The sequence below is a fragment of the Pristis pectinata genome, chromosome 15, assembly GCF_009764475.1.
Source record: "Pristis pectinata isolate sPriPec2 chromosome 15, sPriPec2.1.pri, whole genome shotgun sequence".
NCBI classification, from domain to species: Eukaryota; Metazoa; Chordata; class Chondrichthyes; order Rhinopristiformes; family Pristidae; genus Pristis; species Pristis pectinata.
This window is the reverse complement of record NC_067419.1, coordinates 40,872,866-40,898,853: the sequence shown is the minus strand read 5'-3', so window position 1 is coordinate 40,898,853 and position 25,988 is coordinate 40,872,866. Positions and strand designations below refer to the sequence as shown.

The window sequence follows — 25,988 nt, the reverse complement described above, 5'->3', positions numbered from 1 at the left end:
TTGGGGTTGCGGGGGGGGGGGGGGGGGGGTGTGGGGGAAGCGGTGGTAGATTGATTTTTAATTGCATGATGCTAAAGAATTTTTCCCCAACTGCCCCAGCCTCCTTATTTTTAGAATCTCCTCAACCTCACAACCCTCAGATAAAACATTAAGATATAGGAGCAGAATTAGGCCATTCAGCCCATCAAGTCTGCTCTGCCAGTCAATCATGACTGATTTCTTTTTTCCTTAATCCCATTCTCCCCGTAACCCTTAACCCCCTGACCAGTCAAGAACCCATCAATCTCTGCCTTAAATACACCCAGTGACTTGGCCTCCACAGCCCAGTATGGCAACAAATTCCACAGATTCACCACCCTCTGGCTGAAGAAATTCCTCCTCGTCTCAGTTCTAAAGGGATGTCCCTTTATTCTGAGGCTTTCCTCTCAGATCCTACTAATATCCATGTCCACTCTATCCAGGCCTTTTAGATCACCACACCAGATCTCCACATTGCTCTAATGGTTGAGGTAGAAAATCAACTATGAAATTCCATTGGTAGCCGGGGCTTTAGCTGCCTAGCCCACAAGTCAGGAGTCTCTCTGTAAACCTCTCTTTACCACTCTCTATTTATTTATTAAGCTGCTTTAAACTCAACTTTGGATACGTTCCTGAGCACACGATATGATACCAGATTCAAATGTATTGATCAGGATGCAAAGAGGCTTCAGGGGGGATACAGATAACCCAGGCGAATGGACAACAACGTGGCGAATGGAGAACAATGTGAAAAATTGGGAGATTATCCACTGGAAGCAAAGACAGATGTGCTGAATGTTTTAAAATGGTCAGAAATTGAAAGTTGATGTTCAAAGGACCTGTGCATCCTTGTACACAGGTCACTGAAGACTAACGTGTAGGTGCACCAGGCAATTAAGAAGGCAACTGGTCTTTATTGCAAGAGTATTTGGACATTGTGTAGGCAGAAGGGATTAGTTTAGTTAAGTGTTTAATTACTAGTTTAATTAGTTTGGCACAACATTGTGGGCTGCAGAGCCCGTTTCTCTGCTGCACTGTTCTATGTTCTATTTGAGTACAAAGATACCTTACTAGAATTGATGAGATGACATGAGTATTGTATTCAATTTTAGTCTAACCTAAAAAAATCATATGCTTGCTATTGAGGGAATAATGACCAGTTCCTTCAGTGGGTCAAAGCATTCAAAATCATTCGGTGGTGTGTAAGGGTAGGTGCTGTAAGAACGTTTCCTCTGGCTAAGAACTAGAGGGTCACAACCTCAAAATAAGGGGTGGTTACATTGGTCTAAACTAAGGAGAAATTTCTTCAATCTTTGGAATTCTCTGCACAAGAGATGTGGAGACTCAGTCATTTAAAATGGTAAATTAGTTTATTATTGTCACATATACCAAGGTACAGTGAAAAACTTTGTTTGCATGCCATCCATACAGATCATTTTATCACATCAGTGCATCGAGGTAGTACAAGGGAAAACAATAACAGAATGCAGAGTATTGTGTTACAGTTACAGAGAAAGTGCAGTGCAGGCAGACAATAAGGTGCAAGGCCATGACGAGGCAGATTGTGAGGTCAAGAGTCCATTTTATCGTACTAGGGGACCATTCAATAGTCTTACAACAGTGGGATAGAAGCTGTCCTTGAACCTGGTGGTACATGCTTTCAGATTTCTGTATCTTCTGCCCAATGGGAGGGGGGAGAAGAGAGAATGACCGGGGTGGGTGGGGTCTTTGATTATGTTGGCTGCTTTACCAAGGAAACGAAATGTTTTATTTATTTCAAAAAAGAAATTAGTGGTTTTCTCATTGTTAATGAGGAAAGAACAAGAAAGCGTTGAGGTAGAGAATCAACCAAGATCTTCTTAACTGGTAGAACAGGTACAAGGGACCCAATGGCCTTATGGAGACACAAGAGACTGCAGATGCTGGAATCTGGAGCAACAAACAATCTCCTGGAGGAAATCAGTGGGTTGAGCAGCATCTGCGGGAGGAAAGGAACTGATGCAGTCCTGATGCAGGGTTTCGACCCGAAACTTCAACAATTCCTTTATCCCCCATAGATGCTGCTCGACCCGCTCAGTTCCTCCAGCAGGTTGTTGTTGCACTGAATGGCCTTATCCTGCTTCTGCTTCCAATGTTCTTGAAAAAGTGAGCTTTTATTGTTCTGAAGGACAATGCAAGATAATTATGTGGTGAATAGTATAGAGGAAAACTAAGAAGGAAAATGCAACAATGAAACATGAATGAAGACTTAGAGTTGGCTGATAAAGCATTAACAAAGGCTTTAGAAAGTGGGTAGACTCTAACATGCTCTGTCACTTCAAACAATCCAATACTACCCTGCACTGGATTGTTATACTGTACAATCAAATGAATGTAACCAAATTATTCAGCACCATCAAATACATAAAATATAATACTTTACAATGAGTTACTTCAGTGTTTTGTTTTGGATAATGGCAGCTAGCTTCCCTTTGTAAGCCTCTTCTCATCTAAAACTTGCTGTTGTATTCCATACTGTATAGAAGTCCCATTCTTCTCCTTGCAGACTGGCATTGACTCCTGGCCCCTCATCTCCTGAAATGTAATGTGAATTTCCTTTGCTTTTCTTCAAGCCCTTTACTTCCAAATCTCTAAGTCCTACATTCTCTCCAAACTCTCCTATTTCCATTCACTCCTCCTTTGCCTCTCCAATGGTAGCTGTACCACCCATCCCTTGAATTTCCTGAACCCCTCCACCTCTTACTCCTTTCCATCTGACAGACCCTTTTTAAAACTCATCCCATTCACCATGACTTTCATCATCCTGCCAATATCACAATCAAACCTTTACTTCATTAAAAGCGCCACTATCACAGAGACAACTGGTTAAAATAGGGAGTGAGTATGAAACCTACTTTAAGATGAAGGGTTTGCCAGCATGTGTTTGAGAGTTATGCTTGTGCTTTATGAGCATCTTACTTCAGTATTAACAAACGGTAAATATGGGACTATTCATGTCTGAGGAGGATGTAGTAGTGCCAGTGTTGAAACTAAATGTTCATAAGGCAAATATATTCAATTCAGCAATGGAACTAAAAGCAAGTCAAAAAATCCTGAATAGGAAAGATGGCTGGAGAGGAAAAGTGGAACACCAGACGTAATTTGAACTGAAAAACTGTCAAAATACCCAATGTGCCAAAAGGTTCAAGTGTGATAAATCTAGTGTCCAATGTTGAAGAGCAAAAGATAAAAGCTAGGAAACTATAGGCCGTTTAGTCTTTCAGCTGTGGGTAAAACTGTGGAGAGTAGAAATCAACTTGCAAAAAATAATTAATCAGATTAAAGAAAGTTCCCATTCCTCAAAAGGCAGCGAGAATCAAAAACTAGATGCACAAAATTTGAAGTTCAGACAGCACAGTTCATTGATTTCTGTTGGGTATTTCGACAAGGAAAAGAAAATGCTTATAACACAGAATTGTTGAAGGTGATCACAAATAATTTGCCAAGAAGTTAATGAACTGTATAAAATTACACACTGAAGTCTGAAGCAAGCAAATGACTGACCTTTTGTGTTTTGCGTGCTTGTGTTTGCTAAACTGCAATGATATTTTTACCCTCAACACTACAAGTAGTTTATGGTCTGTTATTTGAACCAATTTCCATAATTTTTTGTTGTGTAATTAAACATTAAAGCTATAGTAGCTCCATTATTTGGCAATAGTAGCTCTATAGCCCCTGGGGTTGCACCTTGTTCATTGAGAGATGGTAAATGGTACACAGGATCAGCACATTTCCTTACTAAACTTTTAAAGTTCTTGGAATGGTTGGTGGACAGGTGGTGGAAGACTTGGTAGAAATTTGCCTTTAGTTGGCATTACAAAACATTTATTGGATGATCAGCAGTCGTATCCACCTCCCGTACCTGTTATTGCAGTCAATGGACTACAGTGCATGGAGGTCAGTTTGCACCCACCTTTGAAAGTGCATTGAAAGTTTGTACCCACCTCCATACACTTCCATCCTCTTAGATCATGCATGTGGCTCCTGAATAACACTGTTTATGTTTCCACCTTGCTGCTATTTGCAGGACATCCAAATTGAACGAGAGAGAAGCATGTACAATATCTCAGGTGGCTGCACTTCCTTGGTGGTGGTATTTCTGATGGGGAAGCTTTACGTTGCAAATGCTGGGGATAGCAGGTAAGATTTCTCTGACCTCTAAGTATAAGTGTGAGGTTGGAATTTCATGTGAAGAGCACATTACTCACTAAAGGCTATGTGTTGTATCACACATGTGACTCAGTTGATGGCAACCTGGCCTCTGAATCAGAAGGTTGTGGATTCAAGGAATTCTCCAGAGATTGGAAGAGAAAAATCTCACTGATGTTTTGGTGCAGTATAAGAGGGTGTGATGAAATTTTGGTGATGCTATTTTGGATGAATCATTTAATTAACATCCTGTCTGCTCCTAGCCCCCACCAATGGATGTAAAAGATCTATTGAGTTAGTCAAAGTCGAATTTATTGTCATATGCACAAGTACATGTGTGCACAGGTGCAATGAAAATTTATTAATGGCAGCATCACAGCATATAGCATCAGATAAGCAGCATTCACAAGAAAAACATACATTAAACATAAATTATACACAATTAGATAGACACATGAATGATAGAGAAATGGGGGGCTATGTGGGAGGGAAGGGTTAGATAGATCTTAGACCAGGATAAAACGTCGGCACAACTTTGTGGGCCGAAGGGCCTGTACTGTGCTGTTATGTTCTCTGTTCTAATTTTTACAAGAAAGGACACAATTAGAACAAAAATAAACTAAGTCCATTTTAGTGCAAAGTGATCAAGGTGGTCATAGCGTTGCTGAACTGTAGTGATTGGGGTTGTGCTGGTTGATTGAAGAACCAAATGGTTGAAGGGAAGTAGCTGTTCTTGAACCTGGTGGTGTGGGACTTCAGGCTTCTGTACCTCCTGCCCGATGGTAGCTGCGAGAAGATGACATGGCCCGGATGGTCGGGATCTTTGATGATAGATGTTGCGATCTTGAGGCAGCGCCTCCTGTAGATACTTACTACCGATGGTGGGGAGGGATGTGCCCGTGATGTATTGGGCAGAGTCCACTACTCTCTGCAGCTTCTTGCGTTCCTGTGCATTCAAATTGCCGTCCCAGACCGTGATGCAACCAGTCAGGATACTTTCAACAGTGTGTCTGTAGAAGTTTGTTGGAGTGTTTAGTGACAAGCCGAGCCTTCTTAACCTAAGAAAGTAAAGACGCTGGCGTGCTTTCCTTATGATTGCATCTCCGTGCTGGGCCCAAGACAGGTCATCCGATATGTTAAATTAGGACAGGAGAGTTATCCCTCGTGACCTGGTCAATGTTTATCTCTCACTCAACATTAGTAAAAATGGTCATATGGTTTTTAGCTGTTCATAGAAGGTAATGGTGCATGAATTGGCTGCTACATTTCTCACATTTACAACAGGGACTGTACTTCAGAAGTACTTTGCTGACCACAAAATGCTTTGGAACAATCTGAAAGGATGTGCAAGGTTTTATAAGAACGTGAGGGGCAGGAATAGGCCTTCGAGCCTCTTCAATCATCCATCAAGATCCTGGCCAATCTTCTACTCTAGCTCCATTTTCCTGCACAATTCCCATATCCCTGGATTCCCTCAATATCTATCGATCATTGTTTAGAATGAACTGAATGACTAAGCTTCCACAGCCCTCTAGGGTAGAGATGCACTACCTCTGAATGAAGAAATTTCTCATCATTTTAATCCCAAATGGCCTAAATTCTAGGACTGTGACTCCTGGTTGTAGATTTCCCAATGAGAGAAACATCTTTCCTGTATCCAATCTGCTGAGCCCTGTAAGTTTCAATGAGGTCACATTACCTAAATGTTAATCTTTTTTTTCCTTTTGATATTGCTTTTTTTAACAGGTTATCAAGAAGGCAAATGGAATGTTGGCCTTCATTGCTAGAGGGATTGAATTTAAGAGTAGGGACGTTGTGCTGCAACTGCACAGGATACTGGTTCTGGTCTCCTTATTTGAGGAAAGATATACTGGCTTTGGAGGAGGTGCAGAGGAGGTTCACCAGGTTGATTCCGGGGATGAAGGGTTTAGCCTCGGAGCTGAGATTGAGTCACCTGGGACTATACTCACGGGAATTCAGAAGAATGAGAGGGGACCTTATAGAAACATATATAATTATGAAAGGGATAGATAAGATTGAGGCAGGAAAGTTATTTCCTCTGGTAAGTGAGACCAGAACTAGGGGACATCACCTCAAGATTCAGGAGAGTAGATTTAGGACAGACATGAGGAGGAACTGCTGTTCCCAGAATAGACAGTAGTGAATCTGTGGAATTCTCTGCCCAGAGAAGCAGTGGAGGCTACTTCATTAAATATATTTAAGACACAGTTAGAATGATTTTTGCATAGTAGGGGAATTAAGGGTTATGGGGAAAAGGCAGGTAGGTGGACCTGAGCCCACAGCCAGATCAGCCATGATCTTATTGAATGGTGGAGCAGGCTCGACGGGCCAGATGGCCTACCCCGTTCCTATTTCTTATGTTACCCATCTAGACTCATACTGACAAATGTTATGATGCTAGTTTTTGTCTAGCCTACAGTCCTATGAACTGATGGAGCTGGGTTTCACATTGGTTTGCCCCCATCCACTATTTCCATTTGTTGACTTCAATGAATAGTTACATGGCCTTGGATGTAAAATCAGTGTCCACCTGAATGTGCCTATTTGGGAGGGTGGGTTAAAATTGTTCTGTAAATCTCTATATTCTATAGCCATGGGTTCCCAAACAGTGGTTACCCAGGGAAACAAAAAACAGCATCCACGAAGTTATAAAGAACCAAGTTAAATCTTCAACTGAGCCCTTATCCTAAAACGAGCACAAAGCTGCCGCTGCTATTTCATACCAAGTATCTGGCAATGTTGTTTAATTATCGATATTGAGATTAACTGACATACTGTCAATCTCCCCACTCGTGAGTACCATAGTTCAGAATCATAACTGCTTTCTGAGACACGTATCACTATTTCTATTTACCACACCAAGTTGGACATGTTTGCAGATGCTGGGGTGAATATTAACTTTGTGCAATGGAGTAAGACAGGGCTGGTGAATTGACAGCTTGTTTTACAAATGTCTTGTTTTTTTATTTTCATTAAAGGGAGAAATGTAAAATGGGCAGCTGACACCCTATCCCCCATTTTACACTCCACACAGAGTAAGCATTAACCCCAATGAGTGCAGAAGTTCGCTAAATCTAGCTAATCTATTGCCTAGATGAATTTCATTACTTTAAATGTCAGCTTCTGGCTTCATTATTTATTCTGGTAATGAATTGTGACTCTATAAACAGGAGGGGTTTGTGAAAGTCTTTCCCGTGCTCTGTAATGACGTCTTTGCATTTGTGTGCACTGTGAGTAACATGGCGTGAATTATATTGTACTACCTCTCCCCTCTTACTTTAATGTCAAATTAACAGCACAAGTACATAAATTATTGGTTTAAGGAATGATTTTATATTGGAGAGCTTTGTATAGGTTGCATTCCAAAAGCAAGAGGTTACGAAAAGGCAATTCAGTGACTGTCAGGGGAGGTCTTGCCATGTGAACCTTTGGAATGCAGCTTAAATGGTAAGTCATTTTAAAAACTGACTAGAGATTAATGGTGCAGTCATGCTTAATTGCATCATTTACAGTCTAGTCTTGAGGTCTGGTGAAACAACTGGTAAAATAGTTCTCTGAATGATAGTGACTTTTATGGTCTAGGTAGAATGAAGGCACATTTGAGTCCGCTCCACCATTTAAAAGATCATGGCCAATCTGATCTTGGGCTTGATTCCATTTTCCTGTCTTTTTCTCATAAACCTTGACTCCCCAAAATAATGGTTGAAATGTAATAGAATCCCAAATGCAGTGCCAATTAAAATGAACAAGAAGCCAAGGAAGATCAAAATACAGGTCCTCTCCTGGGCTCCCTTCCTGAGAGCAACAACCAATCTGCTGGAGGAACTCAGCGGGTCGAGCAGCATCTGTAAGAGGAAAAGAATTGCCGATGTTTTGAGTCGAAACCCCGCATCAGTTTTGATGCAGGATTTCGATCCAAAATGTATACAGTTCCTTTCCCTCCCACAGATGTGAAAATGCCCTGTTCCCACCTCAGCAGCCGGCAAATCCGTCCCCATCCGTCCCGCCGGTCTCCCATAGGCACGTTCATACGTGTGGGGTGTGCAGGAGTCGGGCGTTCGTAACCTGGGGAGGACTTGTGACATCAAGAGTGCCTTGGCTGCCGAAAGGGTTGCAAACGGTTGAGTTAGCCAGGCTAGTTTAAAACAGATAATGGGGGAAAAATTACTGACTCCGCTGAGCTCTGAAACGTTGAGTCTGCTTCTTGCTCCATGGATACTGCCTGACCCACAAGGTCTTCCAGCATTTCTCTGTTGTTTTTGTTGTGGTTTTGGATTTTCAGTACTGAAGGTTTTTTTTGCTCCGTAGGTGTAAAGCAGCAGCTGCTGAGGTGTCGGACAGAAATCCAGTCACACTTGTTGTGCCTTCAATGTATAAAACTAGCGTGATAACTTCCGATTTGTGGCTGGGATGCTGAAGTCAATAGTTGGTGACTTGTATATTTGATGCATTGTCTCTGCGACTCAAGAAAGGGGGAACAGCCCAAGGCTTCTATGACAGAAGAAAGGAATGTAAACGCAAAGGGGGTTTTAAGGAAAGGAAGGGGGGGATTTAAGAATGGAGTAGGAGAAGGTTAAAGACTAGAACTTTATTGAGGTTTGAAAAGGCAGAGAGAAAATGAAGACTTCAGCCATCCCTGCCCGCATCCTGGGCTGCTCAGCTTCTGTCTCCAGTCATGTGACAATTTTTCTCCTGTCTGTCAAGTTCTCAAGCTCATTGTTATCTCTTGTTACTCCAACAAGATCACTGTTACCGTGTTACCCACTTCCTGTTCCTACAGCCTCTGACCCACCCAACTCCTGTTTGGGAGATGCTAGTTAAGCTGTTACACAAATGATATCAATTTTAAAGGTGATGTTGATCTTTCAGCTGCACCATTTTGCTGTCAGTCATCAAAGTGGTTTTGTGAGTTGTCCATAGTTAGGGAAGACTTGGCCAAGGAGGCAGAGACAATGGCTCGTGATGTGGTGAAACTAGATCTGCCCCTAGATGATAAGGTCATTGAAGTGTCTCTTATGGCAGTTAGGATGCAAAGGAATGGTTCAGGGTAGGAGATGGTCAGCAACTTGAAGGCAATCTTGATAATAAAGGTGGTTGTCAAAGGCTTGAATTAGAATGAGGCTGAGGCACCATCCCTGGTGGCAGTTATGGAAACCAGTCAGAGTTGGAGCACAAAAACAGATGATGCCACTGCAGGGCTGGTTCACCTAAATCAGTGGAGAGGCACAATAGGAATAAGGGGGCAAAAAGCCAGAAGGGCAGTAATACAATTGTGTTAAGAGCCTGGTAACACTCTTCAATTCAAGTGCAAATTGGTGGGTCTGCTAACTTGATGCATCCCACACTGGGAGACAGGAGCCATGCTGAGGGTTTTCAGCACCTACTGTATTGCAAGTCAACTCTATGTTTATGCATGGATGCCTTGCAGACAATAGGTTCTTTCCTATTTAGATAAGTGCTGGTCCCATGAGAGGAGACCCTGAGTCACAAGGAAAGGCAAAGGAGAGAGAGACTGGATGAATCTGAAATATTTTCACTGGATTATTTGGAAATTCCTATTGAACCATCCAGTTCATCCACAACTGGACTGTAAGGGTCTTAAAACACTGATGATGTTCAAATGACAATCTCCTACCTTCTCTCTGCCACCTTTCAAGATAATATTTTATTGCACTGAATCTGCAGGCTGCTGGCACTGGAACCCCTAACCTTCCCCAATATGTTGTGTGCAATGGATTGGGTGCATTGTTAAAATATTTGGATAATCGAATGTTATCTCAAAAGGTCAGGAGATTCAGATGCAGACTAATGTAGTACCAGTGGGTAGGAGTCCTGGTCACACAGCAGCATGACTGCAGTACTAGTTCATGTAGGAAACACATGTACAGTTACACCATCAGGCTGTATATCAAGTCAGCAATAATGCCCTAGGTGAGGGTGCACAATGGTAGCATTCCCATCTTTGAATAGGAAGGTCATGGTTATGATCTTACTAAAATCTAAGCTGAGGCTCCAATACAGTATTGAAGGAGATGCTGTTCCATCAATGGTGCTGCCTTTGAAAGGATATGTTAAACCAATATCTGGTTTGCAGTGGAGCGTGAGCTTAAAAGATCCCATGAGTATTTTGAGGAAGAGCAGGGAAATTAATCCTTCAGCAAATATTGTTAAAAGCACCTTTCTGTTTGGGAGGTATTTATACATAAATCAGCTGCTGCATTTCCTACTTTCCAACAGTTCAAAGTTACTTCATTACCACTATTACCTTGGGATACTCTGAAAGGGGTGCGAAAGATGATCTTTCTTACAGTGTTCCACATTTACTTGTTATCCCATTTGGTGGTTTAGATTGGGCACCAGCCAGCAATATAAAGACTATATTTTTTCCAAATTGTAAGGTGTAATGATAAATGGCATAGGGTGGGCATAGGTTTTAGTTCATACTTCAGACCTGCTTGACTTCTGTTCTCCAAAATCACTCTCTTTTGATTATAATGCAGTTTATAACTCATTTCCAAATGTCTTTTTATCACGCATTACGCTCAAGATACATGAGATGTTCCATTACACACAAAGCACAGCCAGTAAGCCAAGTGAAATGTGTTTCCTTCACATCTGCAGCTGAAAGCTCTGGGGTCTGCCAGATGAACGCTCAGAAATTCTCGTTTGCTGAACAACATTATCAATGCAGGCAGTGTCGAGGGTATAATTAAGCATGGGGAATTTTGCTCAGTTCTAAGTAGAATATTACACCAAATTGATATTTTGCATCATTTGCTTTAAACGACACACATTTATATTATTTAAAAATTTTCCTGCACCAGAAACCTCCTCAATTCCTCGTCCTGCAAAGTCTAGCTCTACTTACTGCATCAGCTTCAAAATCCTTGTCCTGTGGTTCAATCCTCTTGACCTCACAGTCTACCTCGTTATGGCCCTTGCACCTTATTTGTCTACCTGCACTGCACTTTCTCTGTAACTGTAACACTTTATTCTGCATTCTGTTATTGTTTTCCCTTGTACTACCTCGATGCACTGTTGTAATGAAATGATCTGTGTGGATGGGATGCAAAACAAAGTTTTCCACTGTACCTCGGTACATGTGACAATAATAAACAAACTCACCAATTTAATTTACCAATCCCTCTGGTGCATTACCCTCATGCTACCCCTCCATCTCCCTCAGGCTATGTGTCACTATCCCTATGCTTAATTTCCTTCACAGGCTAACTCACCCCTGCAATTTTTAGCAACGGATCTTTACAGGTAACACAGAAGGAGGTTGCTTGGTTACTTATTGTGAGCCAGTGTTAAATATTCAGTTCAAGTTATTCAAGCCTAATTTCTTCTCCTAATGAGCCTCCATTCGACTGCCACCTCCAAGCCAGGGATCTTAAGGTGAAATGCAGTCAAGGTGCACTGCACTTGCAGTGGCTCCAGTTTGCCAGAATTTCCAGCAAAGGTACCAATAATCCATTTACAGCAAGCCCTTGCCCTGGGAAAATGGCTGTTACACCTGTACTGCAGATCCATAGCCAACCATCATATGTACATAAGAACAATCAACCCCTTGAGTACATTTCACCACTCATTGACATGGTGGCTGATCTGTGACCCAAATCCAAACATCCATTTCCCTCATTTCCTTTATAGCTTTGATGAACACACATCTATCAATCTAAGATTTTAAATGAACTCTATTTTCAAGACTGAGTTCCAAACTTCTCCCACCATTGCAAGAGTTTTAAGCCCCTGAACTAAATTCACCATCCAATGGAAATGAGTTCTGTCTTTCTACCCTATGGCTCCCTGATAATACCTTGAAAGCTTTGATCAAATTATCCATTAACCCTCTAAATTCTGGGTTATAAAACCCCAGCTGTAACTTAACCTTTGTAATCCAAGTGTCATTCTGGTGAAAGTACACAGCACTCCTGCCTAGGTCTATATATCCTTCCTAAGGCACAGTGTGCAGAACTGCTCACACTACAGCTCGTCTAGTCGAACCAGTATCTGGGATCACTATGTCATGACGTGTATTGCTCTCTACTGCTGTTCACATGATGGAAAGGCCAGCAGTACCTACCCATGACAATATATAAAAGAACTTTGGACTCTCACTGGTTCAGTGCTTACTAGGTCCAAAGTGAATGGCCCTTACTTGAGTTACAATGAAAGGTTTGCCCAGTTACTTTAATATACAGGTATTATATTTCTTTGTAATAAAGTGCTTCCCACTACACAGCTTACAATGACACCTCTGTTTGTGTAGTTAACAAATTGAGATATGTGACTTTAAATTGGTAAATTGGTTTATTATTGTCACATCTCCTGAGGTACAGTGAAAAACTGCTTTGCATGGCATCCATACAGATCATTTCATCACATTAGTACATTGAGTAGTACAAGGGAAAAGCAATATTAGAATGCTGAATAAAGTGTTACAGTTACAGAGAAAGTGCTGTGCAGGCACAATGAGGTGCAAGGCCATAACGAGGTAGATTGTGAGGTCAACAGTCTATCCTTTCATACTAGGGGGACCATTCACTAGTCTTATAACAGCAGGATAGAAGCTGTCCTTGAGCCTGGTGGTGCGTGCTTTTGTATCTTCTGCCCGATGGGAGGGGGGAGAAGAGAGAATGACTTTCTATCCCATCATTTGAGTTGTTCATACAGTGAATAGTTGAGGCCCCAACACAGATCCCTGTGAGACATCTCTAGACACAACCTGCTAATTTGAGTGCCTGTATTTACTCTGTAACTTCTGCTGCTCGGTGTTACAGAGTTAAGACGAGCACTCAAATTTCTTGATCAGGTCTTTAATTTTTCTTTCATTCCATAAACTTAAACTTTAGCCAACAGTTACTTATGAGTGACTTTACGGCCTGCTCTCTGGCATTCTATAATGATGGCATTCTATAATGATAGCATCCATTGGCATTCCATTGCTGGTGGCTTTACTTACCGCTTCAAAATATTCAGTCAGCTTTGTCACCTGTTGTCTACCCCATGTTCTCTTAGACAGATCCTTTGTCAACAAACACATGAATGTTTCCATTAATTTGTGAATATTCAGGTTGCTGATTATGTGTTGGTTTTAGTATTGAATTATAAACAAATGAGCACAGTTTATTCGCACCTATAAGCCCAAAAGTTCAAAACCTAATGCACTAATGGTAAGAAATGCACATTTTTTAGGATATGGATGTCGCTGGCAAGGCCAGCACTTACTGCCCATCCCTAGTGGCCCTGAGTGGGTGGTGGTGAGCTACCTTCTCGAACTGCTGCAGACCTGGTGAAGGTACCTCACAATGCTACTGAGAAGAGAGATCCAGCAATGATAAAGAAACAGCCATATATTTTTAAATTGGGATGGTGTGTGACTTGAAGTGGAACCTGCAAGTGAGGGCGTTCTGAAGCACAATTTACCCTTCTCCTTCTTGGTGGCAGAGTCGCCGATTTGGGGCGTGCTGTTGGAATAGTCTTAGTGAGTATCTGCAGTACACTTTGCAGTGCTGGTTGAGGGAATGAATGATTAGGGTGCTGGGCCAGGTGCCAATCAAACAGGCTGCTTGATCTTGATAATACTGAGCCTTTTGAGTAATGTTGGAGCTACATTCATCCAGGCTAATGGAGAGCATTCCACCTTACTCCTGGCATGTGCTTTGTAGATGGTGTAAAGGCTTTGTGGAATACTCACTGCAGGAGACCAAGCCTCTGACCTGCCCTTTTATAGTTATAGTATTTATGTAGCTGGTGCAGTTGAGTTGTCAGTCAATGGTGATCCCAAGATGTTGATGACAGGGAAATCTGCAATGGTAGTTCCATTGAATATCAAGAGTGGGTGACTATGCTCTCTCTTTTTGGAGATTGACATTTGCTGGCACTTTTGTGGCATTGATGTTACTCACCAATATCAGATTTTGCCTGAATGTTGACTAGGTCTAGCTGCTTGAAAGCTTGGATGCCTTCATTTGCTTAACTAGGAATGGAATTATCATTATACAATCATCAGAAAAGATCCACAGTTCTTAATTTATGATGGAGGGAAGGACATTGAAGAATAAATGAAGATGGTATTTTGCATCAGTCTTTACTATAGAGGATACAAGTAACATCCCAGAAATCACTCTATATCATAAATCGGAAGGCAGGGAGGCACTTGGGGAAAATCACAATCACTAGAGATGTGGTATTGTGGAAAATGTTGGAGCTGTTGGCTGACACATCTCCAGATCCTGGTGGATTTCATCCTTGGGTCTTAACAGAAGTAGCTAGTGAAATTGTTGATGTGTTGGTTTTCCACGTTCCCTAGATTCAGGGAAGGTTCTATTAGATTGGAAAATAGCAAATATTTCTCCTATATTCGAGAAGGAAGGAAGACAAAAAGTAGGAAACAACAAACTAGTTAATATAACATCTGTCATTGAGAAAATGTTAGAAATTACTATCAAGTATGTTATAACAGGGCATTCACAAAAATTAGGGTACCTAGGCAAAGTCAAAATGGTTTACTGAAGGGAAGTCATGTTTGACCAATTTATTGGAGTCCCTTGTAGAAGTAACATGTGCTGTGATAAAGGGAACCAATGGGATGTACCAAGGATTCTGGAAGGCAATAGATAAGGTGCCACATCAAAGGTAATTGCAGAAAATAAAAAGCTTATGGTGCAGGAGGTAATGTATAGGCACAGACAGAAGGTTAGCTGGCTCACAGGAGATATAGATAGGTATAAATGCATCTTTATCTAGTTGCAAAGTGTTAATAATGCTATAGGTATCTGTGCTGAGGCCTCAACTTTCTACAATTAATATAAACGACTGAGATGAAGATACTGAAACCATGACTGCTAATTTTGTTGAAGACAGTAAGTTGTGAAGAGGACATGGGGAAGGCAGAGAGGGACATTGACCGGTTAAGTGGCAACCTGGTAGATCTGGCAAATGAAGTATAATGCAGAAAAATGTGAAATTATCCATTTTGGCAGGAAAGATGAAAAAGGCATTTTATTTAAATGGTGAGAGAGTACAGAGCTCTGAGATGCAGAGGGATCTGGGTGTTCTAGTCCCGATGTAAGGTCACACCTCGTATCTGCCTTTCTATAGATACATTGTAGGAAGTTGAAAAGTGCATAATTTTTGTGACAATGCCAACTGTCATTCAAGCAAGATCGTTACCTCATTACTGCAGGGTTATTGAGGATCGCTGACATATTATGGAGAATTTGTAGCACAATATTATTTTCATAATGCAGTTATGTAGAATTGAAGATGAGTAATTCTAGGTGGGAGTGAGTAATATTAATGAGGCTTAATCTATCTGGCAATAGATTCATAAACAATGAAAGCAAAGCTGCTTTCCTGAAATACTGACACAATTTGATACCTTAGATAAAGTGTTTATCGGAAACTGCACTTTGAGATTTAACTGAACATTTATTGTTACTAAAACTAAGGAGTTTGTTAAATATCTCAATTATTGTGCGTTGGTCAAAAAAAACTGTTTTTGCACCCTACATTAATCCAGTGCACACTTCTGTTAAGTTTTAATGGATCGTGGAAAAAATATATAGTTTCTGCACTTGAAGTTATTGAATTAATGGAGTGCATTGAAGGCAGGGAAGTTGGCCAGAGATGAACATAGGACCTTCAAAGGGAGCCCATCCAATTTTCCATCCATATGATTAATGGATGGAAAGATGTGGCAAACTGTCTTCACAAACTCCAGCCTATATCCCTACATTCCCTGCATTCAAACACAGGGACAGGAGAATCTGCTCACTAAGCTTCATATTAGCTTGATGTTAATGGTGCATTAAACCCACTGTATTCACTTTAATGGTATATTATATCACTTGTGTGAGCTGCACTCTTCCCCAAATCCTATAAGTTTAAGGGAGACTTAAGTCCATTTTTGCCTTTGATATCCATGTAATGAAAGCCAGTGGGTCACCAGATCCTTCTTTAATATTCCAACTCATTCTATTTCAGGGCAATTATTATTCGAAACAGGGAAATCATTCCAATGTCTTCAGAGTTCACCCCAGAGACCGAAAGACAGCGGCTCCAGTACTTGGTAAGAGAGCGGTCAAGTGCTTGGGGGGGTCTTACTTTTTTCAAATTAGTTGCTTCTCTTGCTTAGGTATCAGTGACAGAACTCCTAAAAATAATTTGAAAATCCATAGCACTTCAGGCATGTTGTAATAATGCACGTTCACTGCTAATCATTTGAAGTGCCTTTTGATGAATTACCTTTATATTGGCTGGTAACATTGTACCTCACAAGGGCTTCAATATTGATGCTGCTTTGCATCTCATTCATTTCAGCGTGGAAGGGCCCGCTTCTCATGGACATAGGTCTACAGTGATTGACGAATGCCTGAGTTTAGAGAAGACCATAATTAATTTTACTATTTTAAATGGGAAGGGTGGCTTACACAGTGCATTGGTCTTCTGGCATGATATTCTATCAAGTGGGAGATTGCAGGTTGCACCAAGTTGGATCTACATCACAAGCTCTCAGCTCCAGAATGGGCGTGAGGTTAAGGAACGAGGTTGGGTGTAGCCAAACTTTTAGTTAGATGAAGTAATTGCAAATTAATCAGCAATTAACTCTGGGAGCTGTGCCGAGGAATCCATTGTGTCGGCAAAGAAGAAAACAAACTGAAGACAGACAAAAAATACAGTGGGGACTAAGATAATGTCCTTAATCATTTGCATAATTAGAATGACACTCTCACTGAAATATGATTATTCATTAGATACTTGGCAAGCATTTAGTGCTCATCCATGTTGTTGAGAAGGTGGTGGTGAACTATCTTCTTGACTGCATTTCATGTGGTGAGGGATTTGCAGAGTGATGTTAGTCAATGTTCTTGAACTCCATGTGACACCAGCAATGTATTCCCAGGTCAGGATGGTGTGCAGTCTGGAGGGAACACTTCATACAAACAAGCTATCAGCTCACAGCTTGGTCCACAATTGATTCCTTGAATTTCATTGCACGCTAAAAAGATGTGAAGATGTGATGGAGTGGTATTAATTGTGCTGGAGAGGGAGGGAGGCTAGAAAGGTTGGGGAGGGGGGGAAACCAGAGAGGTTTGGGGAGGGAGAGAGGGAGGCCAGAGAGGTTGGGGGAGGGAGAGAGGGAGGGAGACTAGAGAGATTGAGGAAGGAATGAGTGAGGTCAGAGAGGTGGAGGGAGGGTGGGAGGCCAGAGAGGTGGAGGGAGGGAGGGAGGTCAGAGAGGTTGAGGGAGGCCAGAGAGGTTGAGGAAGGGAGGGATGAGGCCAGAGAGGTTGGAGGAGGGAGGGAGGGAGACCAGAGAGATTGAGGAAGGAGTGAGTGAGGTCAGAGAGGTGGAGGGAGGGAGGGAGGCCAGAGAGGTGGAGGGAGGGAGGGAGGCCAGAGAGGTGGAGGGAGGGAGGGATGAGGCCAGAGAGGTTGGAGGGAGGGAGGGAGTGAGGTCAGAGAGGTTGAGGGACGGAGTGAGTGAGGCCAGAGAGGTTGAGGGAGGGAGGTAGCCGGAGAGGTTGGGAACTGTCTGGAGATTAAAAAGAAAGGAGAAGGATGTGGCTGCCATTCCTCATGAAGGAGGGAAGTTTGGGGATTGGGTGCCCTGAAGACAAGATTCTGGCAGCAGGGGGAAAGCTGTGGCCCAGGAGGGGGAAGCAGGGAGCTCTGTGGGCTGGGATTGTGCCAGTGAGAGGGGGAATCAGGTCATTTCACCGTGGGGAAGGGGTGGCAATTCTGCCAGATTAGGAAATATCAGCACTGTGGGACTAATCCTTGTTCTCTTCGAATTTTGGAATGCCCAACAGAAAAATGTGGTCCCAATTTCCCTGCAGTGCTCCAAAAAGACCGTTGCGCATGGAATAGCACCAACCTGTGCAATCTTGGGGTGAAAATTTCATCAGAGTTGCAAGAGTGACTCTCAACCAGAAGAGACCGGCTGAATTTCCCGACTGAATAGAAATACCACCATTCAATCACATTTCTAGGGAGTTATTTTAAACTTGTTCATTCTGAACTTCATGAATAAAAGACTGAAGCTAGGTGGCAGCACTTCACTCCCAAATCTTTGTCTGGTTCCTCATTTGGGTGGGAGGGTGGACTCTCAAAATTACACTATTCTGGGTTTCATTTTCCTTGTCAGACAAAATTGTTCATATAATAATTTATTGATCTTGGTACTGTTTATGTGTAGTGATTATGGGACTATGATGATGACTCTTAGTTTAAAATCTTGGCTGTTTTAAAATTCTTGACCCTGGTCTTAAATGCGTCCATAGCATGGTGTTCTCCATCTCTGGAACCATTTCTGGCTATACGACCCTTTTAAGATCTCTGCCTTCCTTCATTTCTAATTTCATGTCTAACTGCACTTTCATTATTCCATCGTTGTCAGTCATGGCTCCACTCTCCTGGGCCCCAAGCTCTAAAGTTCCCTCTCTAAACCTTTTGATTCTCCACCTCTTACCCCTTCAAATAATCCTTATAAAGTCTTTAACCAATATTTCCAAAGGTGCCTCAGTGTCAGCTGTTGTTGCTGTAATGGTAATGCAGCAGTTAGCGTAACGCTATTACAGTGTCAGCGACCCGGGTTCAATTCTGGCCACTGTCTGTAAGGAGTTTGTACATTCTCCCCGTGTCTGTGTGGGTTTCCTCTGGGTGCTCTGGTTTCCTCCCACATTCCAAAGACGTATGGGATAGGAAGTTGTGGACATGCTATGTTGATGCTGGAAGTGTGGCGACACTTGCGGGCTGCCCCCAGAACACTCTACGCAAAAGATGCATTTCACTGTGTGTTTTGATGTACATGTAACTAGTAAAGAAATCTTATCTTGTCTTAAATTGGGAAAATTGGCCATTCCCACATCAGGGTGCAAGTCATTCTTGAATCTGAATGACTGCCTTTCAGAGTGTCTTGAGATGATATATAAATATCTTCTTGCCAAATAGTGAGATTGAATTTGATAAATTTATGGGATAGTGTTATTTTAGCAGGCAGGGCCTGCAGTTGACACGAGTTCAATAGGTTTTGAAGCACTTTTGATTCCTTTTGTAGTCAGAAAGCAATCATTTGCCACAAAGTTCAGGAAGAAAAAGAAATTGTGTAGATCTTCAGGCAAAGACTTCAGCACAAAATATAGGCATTCTCAGCCCCCAGCTGACTACGATAGCATATGCAAAGGAAGCACTGCTACCAGAGGGTTTGATTTACAGTATTTAAGAGAAAGTCTAAGAGAAGCAGGATTTGGATAATATGTAGAATGATCAGAGGGCTGTTTGAGGCAATAGATCGAAAGATTAGAGGGGAGTGACTGATACCTAGAAATCACTTCATGAAAGTGTTGTAGAAGCAGAAACACTCACTGCATTTTGGTAGCACCTGGCTGAGCACTTGATGTGTTGTAATCTACAAGGCTAAGGACTGAGAGCTGGAAAGTAGGATTAATCCTCTTGTGGCATAAATTTCTCTGATTTTAGCTCTCAATACCAGTTAGAACTTCAGTCCACAGCACGGTAGTGTAGGCACAGTAACACGGTATGGTAGTGTACGGTTAGCGTGACGCTATTACAGCGCCAGCGACCTGGGTTCAATTCCGGCTGCTGTCTGCAAGGAGTTTGTACGTTCTCCCCGTGACTGCGTGGGTTTCCTCCAGGTGCTCTGGTTTCCTCCCACATTCCAAAGACATATGGGTTAGGAAGTTGTGGGCATGCTATGTTGGTGCCAGAAGCATGGTGACACTTGCAGGCTGCCCCCAGAACACTCAACGCAAAAGATGCATTTCACTGTGTGTTTTGATGTACACGTGACTAATAAAGATATCTTAAAAAATCTTAAAGTTGGTAAAACAGCCTTGTGAGATGGTCAAATACACACACACAGTCATCTTCACAGAACCACGTCCACCAGCCAATGCTATTGGGCAGGATTGTGTTTGATGTGGCCCGTACCTTGAGTTTGACCCCCATGACCACACTAACCTTCCTCTGCCCCATGGGAGGCCTCCACTCCACAAGCATTTTGTGAGTCGGAGGGGACATTAAGCAGTAGCAGAGCCTCAGGTAATGGAAGGCTTACAAACAGTTTAAATGGATTGAAATAGTTTAAAAATAAATAAATTTTGTTTAAAATATATTAAATTAGTGTAAATTAAAAATATATAAAGTGAAATGAAGGAAAATGAACAAAAATTCAACCCGAACGTACCTTTTTAGTGTCAGTTACCCCATGTTGATGAATGAGCTTGTCTTTTCTCAAGCCATAACAGGCATACAATCCAGAACTGTCATTAGATCCACTGGTGAGTCCAGCAATGAAATGGGAGATAGATGTGTAGATGTATCTGACCTTCGGTACCTTTCCAGCTTCCGTGTGGCATTATACAAATGCGCACCAAAGTTGTGCTGAATATTAGAGAGTGTGGCCAATGTGGTACCACTACCCACCACAGCTTATTCCAGCTCATTATCCTCACCCCACCAAAACGTGACACTACTAGAGATGGGTATTGACAATGTCAGTCAGTGAAGTCTCAGCCATCACATGGTAAACGTATGTTCCCTTCCTTCATTGTCACTGTGTCAGCATCCTAGAATTCACCACTTTTTGATCAACGTGTAAGCTTCAGAACCCCAAGTATTTCAGTGATTAAGGGAGAAATTCTGACACCATCTTTTCCAAGTAACTAGCAATGAACAGTGATTGTGATCTTGATGGTGTCTGTCACATCTTGAGGACAAAATTGAACGTTTAACTTATTATTTACAACACTGGAATGGTTAGTTTAGTGCCTTTCTATCATATTTAACAGACATATCACAACTTTGTGACCTTTTCTTTTAATAGAACATAGAATTGTGCAGCACAGGAACAGGCCCTTCGGCCCACAATGTCTGTACCAAACACAATGCCAAATTAAACTAAATCTTTTCTACCTGCACATGATCCATATCCCTCCATTTCCTGCAGATTCATGTGTCTATCTAATAGCCTCTTAAACGCCACTATTGTATCTGCTTCCACCAGTATCCCTGGCAGCCCGTTCCAGGCACCCACCACTCTCTGTGTAAAAAAAAACCTTGCCCCGCACATCTCCCTCCCATCTTAAATGCATGCCCACAAGTACTTGACATTTCTACCCTGAGAGAAAGATTCTGACTATGTACCGTATCTATGCCTCTCATAATTTTATAAACCTGTTAGGTCCTGCCTTAACCTCATGCTAACCTTAGATTAACTAACTGACTATTGATGTCTCCAATTATCTGTTGTTTTTGCAGATTATGAATTTTAACTAACTTTCAAATATGATCACAACACCTTTTACTAAATGGGTTATATTTTTGAACTTAGTCAATAATGAGTGCTTTCAGGCAACACAAAAGGCACAGGTACCCTGGATTGTGTCATTAAGGCCTCAAGTGGTGTGGTTATAATTGATAGATTAAGGAAGGTGGCAGGATGCTGTCAATAGGGACAGATGATGAGATATTGAGGTTAATAGAATTTATCAAATGTGTTCATTTTTGAGAAAACCTGGCAGATGGAAGTATTGAGATTTAAAATGGACTAGGCAGTGATGTGTATTTTAAAAGATTCAGTTCCAAGGTTTGTTAGCCAAATGATTAAAACTGATTTTTAATTAATAGTCTCACGATTCATTTACACCTGCATGTGCAACAATCAGGATGGGGAACAGCATAAGAAACACTTTATTAATCCCTTAATCCATCTCCCTCAGCAACGTAGTAAGTGTGTAAACATTGTAGAATTGATTTCTTTTAAGGCATTGCCATCTGTTGTATGCAGGCTAATTTTAGTCTTTAACGTCCCTCTTATTACATTTAGTGACTTGCTGTCTGTTAGTTCTTTGTAAGCTTGGATCAAGCAATAATGAGGCACACTTCTCGGAAGCCAGTGCTAACTTCATGAATCTGGATTTATGAGGTTTGATGACTTCATAAATCTGATTTGCAGATTGCACACAGTGGAGATGAAGCATTATAATGTGCAAGTATGGAAGTGGATTTGCACCAGTCCTCCTAAATACTTTGGGGCTGCTCATACCCCCTTTCATTGTTAACTTTTATCTTATGTTTGCAGGCTTTTTTGCAGCCACACTTATTGGGGAATGAATTCACCCACCTGGAGTTTTCCAGAAGAGTGCAGCGCAAAGAACTTGGGAAGAAAATGCTTTTCAGGGATTTTTACATGACTGGCTGGTAAGATTGTGACCATAAAGGGCGTTGAATCTGTTCTATGGTGCTACGCCATCTCAGACTTTTGTTGATTAATTATTATGCATGTAATAAATGCAATGTGTTGAGGTATGGTAGAGTCTTAGAGTTGTACAGCACAGAAATGGGCCCTTTGGCCCATCATGTCCACACCGACCTTTTTGCCCATCTACACTAATTCCATTGGCCCAGATTAGTACTGTATATTTCTATTGCCTTGTCTATTTACGTGCCTGTCCAAATGCCTCTTAAACACAGTGATTGTATCTGATTCCACCGCCTCCTCTGGCAGCTGTTCCAGATACCAACCACTCCCTGTGTAAAACAAAACTTACCCCTCAGATCCTCTTTAAACTCCTTCCTCTCACCTTGAGCCTATGCCCTCTTGATTTTGATGCCCTACCAGGGGAAAAAGAGTTTGACTATCTACCCAATCTTTACCTCTCATAGTGTAGCAATTAAGAAATCCAGAGATCAGGGATATATAATCAAATCCAAGCAGTGTAGCTGGGAAGTCTTTAAAAAGTTGGCATCTGTATTGGTGACTATGAATACAGGATATCCTTTACATGACTCCAAACAGTAGGACTGTGATTGATGCCGACCCATCCACTGACATGACCTGATAAGCCACTCAGATTTCAACAGGGTCGTTCTCCATCAGTATCTCCAGGACATGTTGGGTTAGGCAATAAATGCTGGTCTTGCAAACTACACCCACACACTTGAATGAATTAAAATAGCAAACGTTCATTTCTCAAAATTCAGCAGCGGGATTATTTTGTCCCTCTGGCTTAATACCGCAACAGAAATTAAGTGCAGGTAGTTCTGCTATAACATGTGTTTTCATAATGCGAATTGGTTATAACGCAATTGATGAATTAGGGAACTCTATTTGCATTACGCAGGCTGCGTTGGTTATAGCGTGATCAGAAAATCCTGTTTAAATCTGTGCTTTGAAGCCTGTTCTGCCATAATGCAACTTTCTATAGTGCCAGGTTTCTTTGGAAAATAACTATCGCGTTATAGCAGAACTACCTGTAATCCAAGATGAAAGGTGATCATAACGCACCAATCTATTTGGGAGTTCAGGTTAGAAACACGGCATAAAGCAAGGCACCAAGCACATCAGAATGATCATTCCACCATTACACACTCTCACTTCAGTAAATAAAACTGCCACACTCTAAGCTACATCAGATGGTAAAACTTCTCTTTTACTGCTTCCTTCACAGGGCTTTGCAGAGCCACCAATATCTACTATAAACCCAATGACTCCCACAGCTACCTCGACTACACCCCCTCCCAGCCTGTCTCCTGTCATGGACGACATCTCAGTTTCTCCGTCTCTGCTGCATCTGTTCTCAAGATGAGGCTTTCTACTCTTGGGTTTCTGAAATGTTCCCCTACTTCCGGAAACATGGCTTAGTCCGCACTTGCAGTGCTGTGTGCAGTTCTGGTTGCCGCACTATAGGAAGGACATGAGTACGCTAGAGATGGTGCAGAAAAGATTCAAAAGGATGTTGCTGGGAGGGCCTGAGTCATAAGGAGAGACTGGATGGGTTGGGACTGTTTTCCCCAAAGCAAAGGAGGCTGTGGGGTGACTTTATAGAGATTTGTCAAATCATGAGGGACGTAGGTAGGGTAGATGGTCAGTCTTTTTCCCAGAGGAGGGGAGTCTAAAACCAGAGGGCATAGGTTGAAGGTGAGATGGCAAATGGGACCTGAGGGGTGAGTTTTTCACACAGAGGGTGGTGGGTAGATGGAGCAAGCTGCCAGAGGAAGTGGTAGAGGCAGGTTCAAATACAATGTTTAAAAGATATTTGGACAGGTACATGGATAGGAAAGGATTAGAGGGATATGGGCCAAAAATAAGACTAGCTTAGGTAGGCATTTTGGTTGTCAGGGACGAGCTTGGCCTGTTTTCATGCTGTATAACTCTTCACTAGATGAGTAAACTGCAGGCCATCTGCACTCCTATTTACCATGATTCCAAAACTATTTTAAAGGACTAATTTCTTTACAGTAAGGGGCTACTAGTGCTATCCACCGTTGTCAGTGTGTAGGATGCTTTAATGTGAGCTATACTATGCTGACTCTGCCATCTGGCCAGCAAACTTCCATTTAAATTTAGTTTACTCACATTTATACGATCACTCCCTAAAGCACCACAAACACTGGGAGGAGCGTTTTGGCAAAAGGGACTTCATCGACAAACGTAACTGAAGTGTGCAACAGAAGATGACAGGGTTTAATTTTCACCACACCTCACTCAATTAGTAAGCCATCTATATCACATTTCATGGATATTCTTGCAGCCAAAATCATGTGACCTGCTGTCAGAGCCAGACCTTGTGGCATGGTATTACATCCAGGTTGAAAATGATTCTCTCTAAGCCATGCTCTAAGTTAGACAAGAAATTAAGCCCTTTCTTTGTCTCAGTGAGTTAGTTCATCAGTGGATGTCACACCAAGCATACAGAGTCGTAAGATCCCACATTTGGTCCTTGATGTATGAAGTTAGTGGTAGGGTTTTGGGCTACAGAAGTTCAATAAGGCCAGCAAACTAGTTACAGTGAGTTAATTTTTCTTCACATAGCATGCTGTTTTTATGTGCACTATGCAAATGAACTTTATCTAAAATCTGACAAATTAATACAATAGGATGCATATAGTATGCTTATGGAAATTCAGTCCAGGTTCTCTGTTTATGTCCCATATGCACAGTGAGACTACCAGACATGTGCAGTCACTCCAATGTGTAGCATTACATCTTGGCATCACTTACACAAAATTCTTCTGCACATCCAAGGCCTGTGAACATTATAGCCCACTCATGCCAAAGCAGGCCTTAACAAGAGATGAAATTTGGTTCGGCATTAGTTGAGAGGCACTTGGCTTCCCTGTCCCAACGGCAGTGGGGCCTGAGACATCAACATATTTTCCCTTACTGTTTGCTCCGTCTCCTCCTCATTGCGCTGTCTCTGGTAGTCCAGCTGATCTCAGCCCAGTCTCCTTACCCCACTGCCAATCACCACCAATCAATCTCTTGTCCAACCCTGATGCTGTAATACCATGGAGCCCTCAAATTCTAGGCCAGATCCTTCTGACACTACCCCCACTCCCTTGAGTTTTGTATGTCTGACCAGACTGTCTAGCAGTTAAGCCCCTTACCACGCCCAACTATGATCCCATCAGATCTCTTCACGCTTCCCAGTTATACACTCTACTTCACCCCACACATGACTATTAAGCATCCTCGACTAGCTGTATAATTTACATTTTATTGTGAGTGGCAGCTAACCAAGCGGATGTGATTAAAGATATTCCATAGCAGCCCAGGAAGAGCCATAATTACAGAAGCTTGTTGTACATGGGTGGTATTATTGCAAAATATCACATAATTAAAGAACTTCCACAGCTCTGATTAGTGCTGCTACGTATATGCTAAGCAACATTTTTTTTTAAGCCATGCCTTCTCGCTGTCCTGTGACAAATTTTCAGGAGGCACACAA

At 41.9% G+C, this 25,988-nt stretch overlaps 1 protein-coding gene across 1 annotated transcript in view; it reads left to right on the top strand.

Moving 5' to 3' along the window:
- ppm1h (protein phosphatase, Mg2+/Mn2+ dependent, 1H) overlaps window positions 1–25,988 on the top strand; it is a 135,972-nt gene that overhangs the window by 85,425 nt on the left and 24,559 nt on the right. Inside the window, exons 4-6 of the mRNA XM_052030561.1 lie at window positions 4,085–4,197; window positions 16,219–16,303; window positions 22,340–22,458. Of these exons, the coding sequence (XP_051886521.1) occupies window positions 4,085–4,197; window positions 16,219–16,303; window positions 22,340–22,458 (317 nt within the window). The remainder of the gene's footprint in view (window positions 1–4,084; window positions 4,198–16,218; window positions 16,304–22,339; window positions 22,459–25,988) is intronic.